The following is a 14,541-nucleotide window of genomic DNA, read 5'->3' on the forward strand; positions in this document are numbered from 1 at the left end:
TACACATACGCACACACACACAGAAGTGTTTTGCATATCCTCCTCCTGTGGTGTCACTGGCTCTATTATTTATGCCACCAATTAGGCATACTCGTCCAGAAACCCCAGCAAGTGTCCTGTCCGGCTCTGAGTCCCTCATCCCAGGTACCTGGGCAGAACAGAGGGATGGGCGGATGGATGGAAGGATAGATGGAGAGATAGATGAGTGCACCGTCAGCGGTACCCTCTTGGCCCCCCCCCTTACCCCCCGCGTGTGAAGGTGGTGGCAGGCAGCTGCTCTTGCCGGACTCCATGGTGTCAGCCTGCCATGGGAGGGGCCGGGTCATGCTGCAGTGATCTGACAGCCACGCGCGTCCGAGCGAGCGAAGCGGCTTACAGGCCAAAACACCACTGCGGACAGTCACAGGGCATCACGCCACATGACAAGCACGGCCACTGCTTACCTCCTCTTGGCTCCGGGGAGCTGAATCACAGAGGACTTGCAGAGAGAGAGGCTCTTTAAGGACTTTTCCTCTTTGGAAATGGAATAACCAGCAGGGCCCTCTACCAGTGAGTGTGACAGACAAATCGAGTGTAGAACCTGTCATGCTGGCAAGGCTGAGGCAATGACAACTGCTATTGAGTTGGAGAAGTCCTGAGTGAAAAGTAGAGGGGGGAGGGGGGGTTTCAGACAGGCTAATTTTTTGGTTCATGCTGTTTGTGGCTGTAGTAAGTGCATCAGTGCTCTGCTGGGTGTAATGTGTCCACGTGAGGTAAAATGCTGTGTTGAACACTGAATGAAATCATCCCACACTGAGAGATTTGGATTCTTTCTAATGGTTTATCTCTTGGCAGATAAATGACCTCTTATGGTTTTCTCATTCACCCCAAACCCTCCTCTGCCATCACCCATGGAGCTTGTGGTGTAGCCATTATGCTGAGGCTTGTTAAATAATTGAAAACGTATTACTCAATGCCTTGAGGCGACAGGCCTCATTTTGGAACACGGTTTTCTATTAATCAAAACAGTTCTCCACCCCCCCCCCCTCACACAAATACACATGGGCATGAGAGTGGCATTCCAATGCTCTGGTGCACACAGACAGACACACGACAGATAGCATCTTCCCAAATGAAAGCTGTTTTCTTGGCAAACAGACATTCAGTGAGGGAGTATCATCACCGTCATGGTTTCCTAACATTAGTCAATAAATCTTAATGGACACTTGCAATATCTCCCGAAAGATTGTGTGTGCATCTGGCATTTCACAGTTTTGGATGTGTGTGCCTTGTGCTGTTAGCGGGGTATTGCAGAGGCTGTGAAGATAAGCAAGAAGAGATATGGCACAGTGGAAAATACAAAAACATTGCTAGTTTGGCTACTTCTTCTGTCCATGTGTCTTTGTAAGACACGCTCGAGAAGGTGAAGGGAGATGGAGTCCACCTAACACTGCCTAGCAGCTCTCTACATGCAGCAGCAGGTTCACTGTTGGGTGAACTGACTGTGAAATCTCATATGGAGCTTATAGTGCCTGACTTAGTGAGTGAGCTGCCACCAGCCCCCAGTCAGTGCCACGGTGTGGAGCGCACAGTGGTAGTGTGTGAGATGTGATCCCAGCACTCGTCACTGTCCCAACAGGTGATTATAGCCGCGGGCCATCACATCCTCACCTCTCCAGTGACCCATGCGCTGGGTTAAACTAATGAGACGCGCCAGCGCTGCCACCGCCGATGAGGGCTTTTGTAAATCAACACATGCCAGGGTGAAGGAGGTTGGACTGGCTGTTGTAATATCAGCGGATTGGGTGTCTCTGCCCACAGCCAAGCGCATGCCAGCAACAAGTTGGCTCTGTGCCCATGTTTCCATTCAGTCAGATGAGAATGTTGTGATGGTGGAGGCTGTTTTTGGAGACAGGGGCAGGACACAAGTTATTGCATTGTGGTGTCAAAACATAGGCTTTTATTGTGTGCGTGTGCGTGTGCGTGTGCGTGTGCGTGTGTGCGTGTGCGCGCGTGTGCGTGTGAATGTGAGTAAGAGAGAGCAAAAGAGAGAGAGACTGCTGCTACATTTCTTCCCGCACTACTGTGTGAGGCGTGTGCCAGAGCATGTCCTCCGTGTCTAATGGACTATGTCTAAGATGCGCTCCCACATGGGGAGCAATCCGAGATGGGTTTCCCTCTCAAACAGGCCGAGTCCATTTGGCAGATTAAAATGCTGTAAATTCGCAGACTGATTGAAGGTCCATGGGAGTTTGTGGCGATGCCACTGTGTATTCTGATCTGCGCATCAGTGAGATGAGAGAGAGGACAGATGGTGGAGAGGGCATGACTGCAATACACCCCCAAGTCAGGCGTGGCTTAAGCGCTCACAATCCAGACCAGGGGCTGCCGCTAAGACAAACTTTTCAGGCGTGAATTATTGATTTGTTTTTAATGACTTTTTTTTGGGGGGAGGACGTGCAGTCAGAAAGCTAGGGTGACATATGTTAGTGTTTGTCAGTGGCGAGCCCACGTGATGCTGATTGCTTTACGACTGCGATCCTCCTCCTCCTCTTCGTTGAGTAGGAGGTCCGGGTGTCAGCCGTTCTCAGCTTGTGGCCCATGAAGACGTGTGGTCTGGAGATAAATAAACCAAGTCTTTTTAAAGTATCCTCCCCAAATGTCTTTTGCCTACATTGAATAATTCAGCCGATGCAGAGAATGGAGGATTATCTTACACCCTCCTTTATCATCCCTTCCCCTCTCTGACCTCTTCCACTCTCTTTTTTCTTCTCTCATCTTTTTTTCTGACAGACCAAAAAACAGGAACTTCCTCGTGAAGAGCAGGGACCCTCCATTAAGAACTTGGACTTCTGGCCCAAACTCATCACACTCATGGTGTCCGTGATTGATGAGGACCGTACTGGTTACACACCCGTACTCAACCAGTAAGTATCAGCACGCTTCACACCCGTACTCAACCAGTAAGTATCAGCACGCTTCACACCCGTACTCAACCAGTAAGTATCAGCACGCTTCACACTCATACTCAACCAGTAAGTATCAGCACGCTTCACACTCGTACTCAACCAGTAAGTATCAGCACGCTTCACACTCGTACTCAACCAGTAAGTATCAGCACGCTTCACACTCGTCAATGCACTGGGAGTCACTGAACCCCTTTATCTGACAGATATATCAGTTCTGCAGTGAATGGACACATCTCTGTTTTGCTGCACCTACATGTATTAAACAGCAACAGCTAACGGGGAATTCACAACATGGCAGAAAGGAGGCATTTGTCACAGTATCTCCCTAGCAGGGCTTGCACATCAGGTGCGGTATTGCCATATGGTGGACATTTTTAATAATTCCCACAAATCCATCAACTCCAATGGGAAAATTTGGAAAAATACATTATTAAAAATACATTAAATACACAATGTTATTATCATATCTTGCATTCCATCAGTAACATCAACTGTCTGCAATAGCAAAAGACAATTAGTGATGAAATCATGCAATGACATTTTATCTTTCATGTCTTTCTCAAACTGAAACTGAAGCTTGATCTTGTTCCTGGCGTGCTCTCTGAAAATGGAGACCGGTAGAGTAGTTCCATCCCACAAGATGACTGTACACTTCTCAATCTGATCAACAACTCTAAATTCCCCAACATATTGAGGGGAGAATAGCACCCATTTGCCAAAATGAATTTCATCCACTGCTATTCAGTGTCTCCCAATCAAGATCAGAGCTTTGGGAACAACAGATTCATCTCTCTGTGAAGTGTGCATCTGGGGAGGGGAGTATAGGGGAGTGGAACAGCATTAACATTCAAGGAAGGTATGTGAGCTGAATAATTCAAATAAGACACAGGGGAGCTGCTAAACTTCCAACAGTGTGTAGCAAAGGCTGAGATTCTTCTTTCACTTCTGTGGGGAGTCTGACAGAGTCAGGGTCTACCATGACTCTCTGGTCAAGCCATCATCGCCTAATAAGACAGTTTGATGTCCATGACCAGCTTGCGCTGATGATCTTTGATGAATGCATTTATAGTACTGGAATGCTGAAAGAGGACTATTGTTCATTCAGCAACTACCGTGGTGTGGTCTCACAGTCATTCTGAATGTAGAATTCGTCAGTAGTACTTCGAATCAACTTGAATAAACTAATGGATTGGAACTCTGATAAGATATTCTCCAGGTTTTTGAAGATACTCTTCACGGTTTCAAATAGGGTTCGAGTTGTTTGGCTATTCCGTTAATAAATTGTTTAGGTGCAATAAGCCCTGTGCTCTCATAGGGGTGTCCAGCATTGAGCAGTTTGACAGATGGATGGAGCCAGTGAGCGCCCCTGCCTGCCCAGGGGATATGCTAATGCAATAGTTTCCCACCCACCCACCGATTCGAGCAACCTCCAGGGTGGAGATGCGCTCTGTGCTGGCAGAGATCAATGGCCAGAGCAAAGGAAGAAACCTCTCTCCACCCCGAGTGGGAAGGACTCAGATACATATGCTCACTCGGTGAGGCTTCCTTTCACCACGTGACAATTAAGCCAGCTCCAAATTGAATTGCATTCCCTGTATATGGGGGTTGATGGATTGCCTCTGGTGGAGGAGGGTGTGAATGTGTGTGTGTGTGTGTGTGTGTGTGTGTGAGAGAGAGAGAGAGAGAGAGAGAGAGAGAGAGAGAGAGAGAGAGAGAGAGAGAGAGGGGCCGTGTATGTTACACACACATGCTCACATGCACACACACAGTGTTAATTTTCAATGGATTGTGTGGCACACATGTTGCCATAGAAACAAGAGGATATATCTCATGGAGCATTGAAACTAAAGCATTTGAAGAAAAATCAACATAATCCACTTTAAAATCCAGGGATGGTGCTTTTAAACACACATTTTTGTATATTTCTGTTCTATTCTGACTGTTTAGATAATAACTGTATTGACTTTGAGCATTTCAAATTTGATTAAAAAATCCTTAGACTTACATGATAGAAGTTTAATCTCCCTTCACAATTTCTTAATCCACCCTTCTTCTGAAGGAAAGCAATTTAACTGGGAGAAGATCAGTTTCCCTGGCAAACACATTGGCAGTTCTTTGAGACATTCCATTAGGTGACTGATAAATGCCCAGTGTAATTCTTCATTCTGCCTGATGTGATCTAATGCCTCAGTGCTCTAACCTGTGCTCCTGTGTCTCCCCCAGATTTCCCCAGGAACTTAACATGGGCCAGATCAGTTCAGAGATCATGTGGAACCTGTTTGCCCAGGATATGAAGTATGCAATGGAAGGTCAGTGCTCACGTTTCGTAATACCTCCACATATATGCATTCTATGTTTAAGTATGCTTTACTTATTGAACTTTCATTATCTTACTTTATATCGAGCTACTGTGTCTTATGGATCCTGTCTTAATGGTTGCCTTAAGTATCAGACTCTGTCAGGGGCCAAATTATCTTTGTCTATTTAAAATAGTGCACTACAAGTCTCCCCTATTGATTACTTCTGTGAAAGGCGATCAAGTTGATGTTGTTGCCTTTTCATTTTTGCCATCTTAAGAAAACAAGCATTGATCCTGCAAATGACATCCTAATGAACCCAACAAATAGTGGCGTTAGATTAACATGTATTAGATTAGCATACTGCTCCAGGGCAGAAGGGTGACTGCGTGACTTCGTCGAGAGAAGAACCGTGTGCCCAGAGGTTTCTTAACGTCTCCAACATCTCTATGGGAAGATGGAGATGACTGATAGGGAGCTTGTATCTTCTGTGAATCAGCAACCGTGACTGCAGCTCTGATTGATGTTTATTGTTTTGGGGAGTGTTTAGATTTATGGATCTGAGGTGTAAGTTGCAGCTGGAGACAAAAAAAAAAAAGATTTTGACAGGATAAGATTAGGGGCTTTATCTCGCCAGGACAACATAGTTGATTTCTGCAGGGGCCTTTGCATTCCCCCTTCTGCTGTTGGAGATTAAATGTTGAACCTCACATGACCTCCCAAGGGCTTACATTCCAAAAAATCTATTTAAATCACAGTGCTAAACTACTCAATGTTGATAGCTGGTCCCTCCATAGTCCTAAAATGGAATACAGCTGAATGAGAGCCTGAAAATGCCCTCATTGTGGGTAGACACGAGGTTCTTGGTCCAGGGGACGTGCCGAGAGAAATGCCATCCCTAACTCTCCAGTGAGTGTGCAGTGACTTGGAGGGTTTTTAGATGCGTAATTGCTGCATGCTGTCTCCCACCCAGCTGTGACGGTAACAGCCACTCGATAAACAGGCCGGCTGTAATTTATTCCAATCTCTGTTGCACACGCCCGCCGTAATCTAGCTGGGTGCGGGGAGAGGCCGTTGCCATGACAACCAGGTGCCAAGATAATGGTAATCCATGTCACACTCTCACACACACACACACACACATTAAAATAACACACAGTAACACTTGGACACATATTTTCTCGGATGCACTCTCTCTTGTAAAGATTCACACATTGCTACAGTATACAGCAACACTACTGATACTAGTTCCTTTTATTTACCCCTCATGTATTATACATTTTAAATATTAGATTTTGCATTTACCAGGAAACAGCTACCCCACCCACCTCTGCCATCTGTTTTGAAAGGGTTCACCCTTCTCTGTCAAAGACCAATGTCAAGTCTGCCTCTGCTCTGTAGCAAATAGCACACTGTGTCAGCTAGTGAGGTGCAGGCTAATGCTAACAGCTACAAGAGCCTGATAATGCCTCATCCTCAGGAGGGGAAATCCCTCCCCACTCCCCATCACCCAGCAGAGCTGAGCCTGTGCCAGGCTGTGTTACTGCAAGCCCCTGGCAATGAGAGAGGGTGAGAGAGAGGGCTGGGAGAAAGAGAGAGGGAGAGAAAGAAAAGTGGGAGACAGATAGAGAAACGGGTTGGGTTGAGATGAGAAAGTGGTCGAGTGGTGGAGTTGAGAGAGGGCAGAAAGAAGAGAAAGGGAGATCAAGAGGTCAGGTGCACAAAGAAAAGAAGAAAATAAGGAAATGGAGATAGATAAAAGAAAAAAAGCTGTACAGAATGAGGGAGGCTGTGCTGTCAGAAACAATCAGGCCAGTACCAGCAGTCACGGAGTTTGAGCAGAATCACATTTTTTAATTATTGTTTGAAGAAAAAAAGAGCTGTTGCTGCTAACCAATTCACTTGAATGTCTTTAAATACGGAAGCTAGAAAATGACTAAATTGAATAGATACTTGTGATAAAGCATATAACTGATTTAATTGTTCAGGATCATTTTGTATATCACACTGCTGTCCTTTTAGGTGATGTTTGATTGATAGCGATTAGCATAGGTGTTTTGACATCCAGATTTTTCCCTCTTTTGTGTCAGAAATGCATCTATTACTGTGCTTTTTTGTCTGTGTACTGTAGTTGGACAGACATTGTATGAGGAGAGAGAACTAGTATGCCTCAAACAGAAAGAGGTTGGATAACCAAAGAAATACACAAACTCTTTTTTAACAATTATTATGTAACCAAAGAAAACAGACTTGCTTTTTGGTTTTATAGCCTCTCTTTCTGCATGAGTGGCTTCAAATTCAGATATTGTATGATAGAACCACTTTGTGTCCATGTGGTCATAGAGGCTCCACTGCAGCTTTGAAAACTGGCCTTTTCCTAGCGCACACAGCTTTAGCAGTAGCTTTGTCACTGTCGAAAACACAGGCCGCTTTTAAGGGCTGTAATAGATGGCTCCCCCCACCCCCCCCCCCCCCCTGCGCTCCATTAGGATTGCAGGCGGGACCCTGTGGCTCCTGCGTCCACCAGCAGCCCTGACTTCACTCCTCAGCAGCCGAGCATTCATCTGCTCCGCACTTTATTTCAATCACGGCCCTTTACAGCTGATCTGGGACAGCGCCAAACACGCCTGCATGCAAACAGACGGCTCTTTTTTCCCTGCTTCCCTCTTCCTCCCCTCGTCTTTTTTCTCCCCCTCTCTGCGTGATTGCCAGAGCTCCGAGAGGAGATTTGCTCCACTCTCGCTCTCTTTCTGTTTTCTCTCTTTATCTTCCATGCTTCCCTCTCACTCACTCTCTCTCTCAGCTGTCTACCCCTCTTTCTCTTTTTATCTCTCACAGTCCCTTGCTCTCTCGCTCTCTCTCTCTCTCTCCTTGAGCATCTCTCCCTCTATGTGCCACCCCTCCCTCTCTCTCCCTTTGAGTGTACCTGAAGCACGTGATCAGGAGGTCAAAGGTTAGCCCTGACAGCGATGCTGAGTGAAACTGGCAGGTCTGCACCTCAGGTGGTCTGGAATGTTGTCATAGCAGAGCTGATTTCAGAGCAGGGGGCTCCTCACGTTGCCTTGGGGATGGTTATGGCATAACGAAGAGGTCTAATCGGTGATGAAAGCAGTCTCTCTCTCTCTCTTTCTCTCTTCTCTCTCTCTCTTTCTTTCTTTCTCTCTCTCTCTCTCTCTCTCTAACCTCTTGTAGACTCGTATCAAGGACATAAGGCGTTATCTGCAGTCACACAATCTGTGAATGGATGATATTCCAAAGACACACGTTTGGAGTAAATCCAAGAAATGTTTACAGTGCTGCCTGGAGAAAGAAAGACATCTTGTCTAAACACAAGCATAGCACATGCATACTATTGCAGGCACAATGCTCCTTTTCAAGTTGACATTGATATTGTAGCAAAGTACTAAAGCACGGCATTTATTAAAACACCTCTGCAGTTAGAAATATCATATATCTCCTTTGTGCCCTTGGGGTACTGTCTCTATTTAATAAAAGTTAACTCAAAGTTTAGAATAGGCTATAGCTTATATCATATACGTTACCATGAAATCAGACCCTGCACTGCCATTATTTCATGCCAACCCTGCAGTGGATTCTCTAATGGTTTCCCTCTATGCTGACCCATTTATTGCGCTCATCTTCTATTCATTACTATGGCAATAAATTACAGTGTGCTCTGAGAATATACAGGTGACACAGTCTTTCTAAGGAGCCTGCATCCCCTCTTCTGGTTTGCTCCTGTAAAGGATGGCAATTGTGATAAATTCTTCTCCTGGGGAGTGGTGGAGAATGGCCTAGATGTGCTGGAATCTCCACCGAGAGATAAGATGGATTTCTCCGGAAATAAATTCAATGGGGAAATAAGAAGCACATTTCATTGTGATGGGGAATGTGATTATGCTTCATGGTGAAATGAGGGGAACCACGGTGAGGCGGCTGGTAAATAAGGGGAGGTGCAAGTGTGTGTGGCGTCATGACTCCTTTTCCTTTCGGTTCAGCTAACCTGTTTTTGTGCACCTGTGCTGAGATGCGTGAGCTGCCGTGCGTGGCCCTGGTTGTTTTAGCAGCAGGAAAGGCACCATTCCGTCCAGAAGGAGTGGGGCAGATTAGAATTGGAACCTTTAAGCTGACGAGGAATCAGACCAGAGGTCGGCTGGACGCAGATCAGGAATAAGCCGTGTGTGACTCAATACGGAGTGCAGCTTGCTAGTGTTGATTGTGAAGGCCTCCAGAGGTTGCACTTATGGCTCAGTAGCGCACAAGCTTTTGAACAGCAGGAGATTAAGTTCCTGGTGAATCTGCACGCTTGTGTAAATATCGGTGTATGTACACGCATGTGTGTGTGTAACTGTCATTTCACTGTAAACATGGCGTGTCGTTCCAGTACAGCTACGATGCAGATTCTTTCTACCACACAGCTCATCACTGACACAGAGAGCCTCTTGCAAACTGTGTTTGCAGTGATTGTCAAACCGTGGAATCCTAAATGAATCTTTGTGTGCTGCTACTGCAGAATCTCCACTTCCTCTATATTCCCCATACTGTTGCAATCCTACCCCTTCTCCCATCAAGAGACTATTTCTGTGAGGGTGAGATTAGAGGCCCTGGGTTCAGCTTGCCATGAAATATCTTTGCAGAGATAATTGGAGACAGTGGGGCTCAGCAGGCCTCAGTGGAGACACAGTGAGAGGGCTGGAGATGAAGTTTTCAGACTTGCAGCTGATGAAGATGATAAACAAAGTGGTGGTTCACCTCTTCTGGTTCTCAGTTTCATGTGCTACCAGTCCACAGATTCCCTAAATAAGTGGTAATTAGAGCCCTTATGGCTGCCACACACTAGGCAAGAAATCAGAGACCATATTGCAGAGCCAGGAGGGCACATAAGAATTGTGACTAGTGACTTTTAAAAACATGTCAGACTCTTTGCCTTGGTTGTTTGCTCTTCACAATGTAAATTCCAAGCGGCACGTCAGTGGCTATTGATTTCTGAGGGCTCCTTCTCAGGGTAATATTTACAGTGTTGGAGAAGGTGATGGATGACCTGTGCTGGTGCAGAGAGGTTTTGAGCAGCGCTGGGAGTCATTGTTTGGCACAGACTGTCAGAACCAAACAGCAGTGGCAGTCAGCATACCTTTACTGGAGACAAAGGATGAATGTCTCCTGTGAAGGGGAATTTTTGAAGTTGTATGGGGGATACACCTGATGCAATGATCTTTCGGTAACCCCCTTTTTATGTGATCTGAATTGGAAATATGCCACTGCTTTGGCCTTTTAAAAGTGCCTGTGAAGGACTTGTCATCTACGTAGGGCTCTATACTCTCCTCTTTGTACATATGAATTCTCACTGCATTGTTTCTACAGGTAGTATCACTGTGACCTGCTAACATGGCCCTTCAGCTTTTATTGAAAAATGAAGAAGGTTTCCATAAAAAAGGCTTGCTTTATGGTCCTAGGCCTATGATGAGTCTGATTTCATGCGTTGACAGGTAAAAGGGTAGCCCAACCCTAGTCTAGATACTGTATGTATTCCTGAGGCGTTTCATGGCTGAAGGCTGTGATCGCAATGGTGTCTGCAGGAGAGGGGGAGCATGGGCTTGGCTCTGGTGCTTTGTGGGCTGACATTAACAGGACCCCCTGGCCAGAGGTGTTGAGCCTCAATGGAGACGAGGCATATGTCAGCACCACTGTTTGCAAATAGCGCTGTGCAGCCGACACAAATGCCAGCCCATGGGGGGCAGAGAGGGCTTTGTGTGAAACAGCATGAAATCACAGGGCCTATGTGGGAACTCACTGAGCGTGCCCACAGGTATGCAGTTTCACTGTCATGCATGTGTTAAACATGTATACCCTCCCATCTAGGCACAAACCTATTGAAATTGGTGATAAAAATTAAATGTTGTTCTGTGACTTTTGATTGTGTGATTGTGGTTGTGTGCAAAGCTACATAGGTTTGTCATATAGGTGAAGAGCTATCTTGCTGTTCGTTTCATCATTTCAAGGCCTTCTAAATTACCTTTTTGAACCTGTCCTTTATCCTTTTTGAAACCCGAGGGTTCAGTCGTGCCATTCCTTAGATAGATTTAACAGATTTTATAGTGACTTGTGACATGAGCTGTTACCTTGACCTTATCTTTAAATAATCGTAAATTACCATACATCGCAGGTGAAAATATGGAGCATGATGTCCTGAGAGGGGGAGAGGGTAGCAGTGCCCGTGGAGGAGTTTGGTGCTCGGCTGGCTGAAGCAGCACTGGCCCTTTTGTTTGGATTATCTGAAGTGAACAAGAATAACAGCACAGAACAATTCTAAAAGCCTGACCCTCTGCTGAGGTCGCCACATCCTTTTCTCCTCCAAATGGATGGAAATAACTCTTTCTGACCTGTTTACTTAGAGGCGGTCACGGGCCACGGAGAGCAGAATACAGACGTTCACGTCTTTGTGTGCGCGAGTGCAGCCGTGGAGATGCAGGAAGACGGGCTGGAGATGGGGGCTTTTGCTGGGCGTTTGTGTGCGCGCGCATTCTGCTTAATGAAGTCTTTGATGCATGTGCTGTTTGTCACTCAGTGGCCCTCAGCCACACACAACAGCAAAAGGAATGGATGCTGCTAATTTTAGCCCGCTATGAAGTCTGAGCAGGAAGTCGGCATGACTATTTCTCTGGCTGCCTGGCCTGACTTAATTGAAGGCATGAGGTGTGTGTGGTGCAGCACCATTCTGCCACATGGGATGTGTGCATTGTATGTGGGACATGGCACAGAAGTGCCATCTTCATTCCTTCATCATCTCTCTGTCATAAATGTTTTGTGAGATGAGGATGTGCACAAGCATCTTAGTATATTTGCAACAAAGCCCAAAACATTCTGAGACACTAAGCATTCATTGCAGAAGATGTGATTTTACTTAGTGACTATTAATCTCCAATCTTCTCCAATCTCTCTCTTTTTAAAATATGTATCTTTTTTACATGGACTAGGTTGTATATTCTGCAGTATTTTAGCCTGTAATCCAGGGCCCTGTGAGCACACTTTATAGTGTTGGTCAGTAAGGTGCACTACCTGAAGGGTTTTTCGAGATGTGTCTCTGCCTGTTGACAGTGTGGTGTGCCAAGAGAAGGAACAAGGAGAAGTTCTGCCTCCGCTACTTCAAGTTCAAGTCACATGGAACTCATTAACAGACTGGCAGTGGGAGTGGGGAGACTTTTCTGTGTTTCGGATGCTTTCAAATTTAGCCCCTTTTATGTAACACCACAAGATGCTTTCCCATGAGCCTCTGGGAGCCGGGGTGTTTGACATGTTTGTGTTTGGACGGCGAACACTGTCAGCACGGGGCTGAGGTGCCCCCAGAGTGTCATTGGCTCGTGTCGGAGCTCACTCTGCCCACTGGCCAGCTGCACTGGGGGGGGGTGAGGGGGTGGTGGGGGCGTTTGGCACCATGTGGGTGGGCGGTAGGCCCTCTGGGGGGGGGGGGGGGGGGGGGGTAGGCACAGCTCGGCACCGCAATCCTCTGAGCTCGCACCTCAGTCTGTAGTGGCAGAGCCAGGAGGAAGGACAGCGGTGGAAGGGACCGGCTGCTGCGTGGGTGAGTCAGTTTTGGGGGGGGGGGGGTCAGGGATGGGAAGTGAGAGGCAGAAGCCACAAAGGGGAAAAGTCCCTGTGGTGAAATGGATCCGGAAGAAGCAGGGGGGAGACCCAGGCATGAGCACCTGCATAACAATGTGACTCACGTCAGTCGTCAGCGCCCCGGCACCCCTGCGCACCTCGCCCTCACACGGCCCGGTGACTCACCGCGAGGGAGCAGTCCCCCCCGGGCCACATACGAGTCGCCGCACTGCAGATTGGACTGCCGTGTGGTGCACTGAGTGCCAAACATTAATCTTCATGCTCTGTAACATTTACAGCGTCCAGCAGGGGAGTTTCGCTCCAATCAAGGCTCTTCCTTTCTTAAACCTGTGTGTCCTTCACATGGCATTGTTGACCGATGTTTTACACTCACAGAGGAAATTGTGAAGTTACTAGAGTGAGGTCATGGAAAGCACATTTCTTTCCCATGAGAGGGCTATACAGCTCAGCATGGCACCTCTATGAATCCACCACGGCAATGACATGCATACTAACCGCACAAGAGCGCCTGAGTAGCCCTCCCTCCCCCTCCTGACTGGGCTCGGGGCACGGGTGTTCAGATGGGGCATGGAGCGTGCAGTGTGTGGGTGAGAGCTCCTCTCTCTCTCTAACAGCTTCTGACAGCTGTCACGCCCCCGTCTCCCAGGAACCTGCGTATGGAAATTGCGCTCGAAATCCCATCAGCGAGGCAGGAAATTACAATCAACAATTGCCAGTTTGCATGTGGGCCATGGAGCTTCACCAGGAGACACCAAAGCCCCGCCACCCCCCCTCGACAACACCTCCAGTCCCACGCAGAGCCCACTTCTGGGGCTTGAAGTTTGGCCTGACGGGGGGCACGGGGAGGAAGCCTGTGAAGCTCCGAGGCTTGTTTCTGCTCTTGGGGCTCTTTATCTGCATGGCTCCTCCAGCAGCTGCAGGGATGGTGAGCAAAGCTCCACGCGTATCCAGGAGGGCCTTTGAGCTTAAGTAACTTGCAGCGATGAGCTTTCGAGTGTGCCGGATCAACTTGTAGCCCGAGGCAGAGGCAGGTAACAGGAAAACTCAGAGGGCCACACATATCAGATTGGTAGAGTAAGAGGTGCCGACACACAGATGTCCCTGAGCAAAAGAGGATGATTTACACTCCAGTGAGCGGGCTGTCTGCCGGTCCTGCACCACAGCGCCTGGACAATGACTCTGGGTGCTGCTCCTACTCTCCTGCAACTTTAAAGTTTTGTCACGTCTAGTGACAGGCTTGATGGAAAGTTATGTGATACAGCCTCTTGCTGTTAAAGGTCAGATTGTTTCCCCCTTTTATATTTTCTGAGGATTCACTTTTCTCAAGTCGGGTACCTAATGAAAGTCCTTTTGAGTTCAGACATTTGGCAATGAAGCTGGACTCTCCTTTGTCCCCCACACAATGCCCTTTTGAAAATAAGACAAATAGTAGTCTCAAAACTCCACCATATCCTAGGGTCACTACCTGAAAGGATAGCCAATTGGTTTTCATGTGGTGTCCAACTGAGACATATCTGTTAGCGTGTTTTGGCTTGACCTGCCCCCCCTATCCTGCTGCGTGGACAGCTCAGTAGTGCGTCTCACTCCCACTCCAGTCCAGCCTTCTTGAGCAATTAATTCATCAAGTAGAGATCCAAACGGTGCCGGATGCCTCTGTCAGCAAAATCAGAGGGCTT

General features: G+C 47.2%; 1 protein-coding gene across 5 annotated transcripts in view; it reads left to right on the forward strand.

Annotated features, from left to right (window-relative positions):
• LOC121681686 (protein unc-13 homolog C-like) overlaps positions 1 to 14,541 on the forward strand; it is a 121,605-nt gene that overhangs the window by 74,557 nt on the left and 32,507 nt on the right. For all 5 annotated transcript variants that reach the window (XR_006022244.1, XM_042061562.1, XM_042061561.1 and 2 more), the window contains 2 exons: positions 2,773 to 2,906; positions 5,172 to 5,257. Coding sequence is in view for 4 of the 5 variants with exons in the window: in XM_042061562.1 (XP_041917496.1) it covers positions 2,773 to 2,906; positions 5,172 to 5,257 (220 nt within the window). In the remaining variant the exon portion in view is untranslated. The remainder of the gene's footprint in view (positions 1 to 2,772; positions 2,907 to 5,171; positions 5,258 to 14,541) is intronic.

This window comes from Alosa sapidissima, chromosome 14, assembly GCF_018492685.1.
Source record: "Alosa sapidissima isolate fAloSap1 chromosome 14, fAloSap1.pri, whole genome shotgun sequence".
Lineage (NCBI taxonomy): Eukaryota > Metazoa > Chordata > Actinopteri > Clupeiformes > Clupeidae > Alosa > Alosa sapidissima.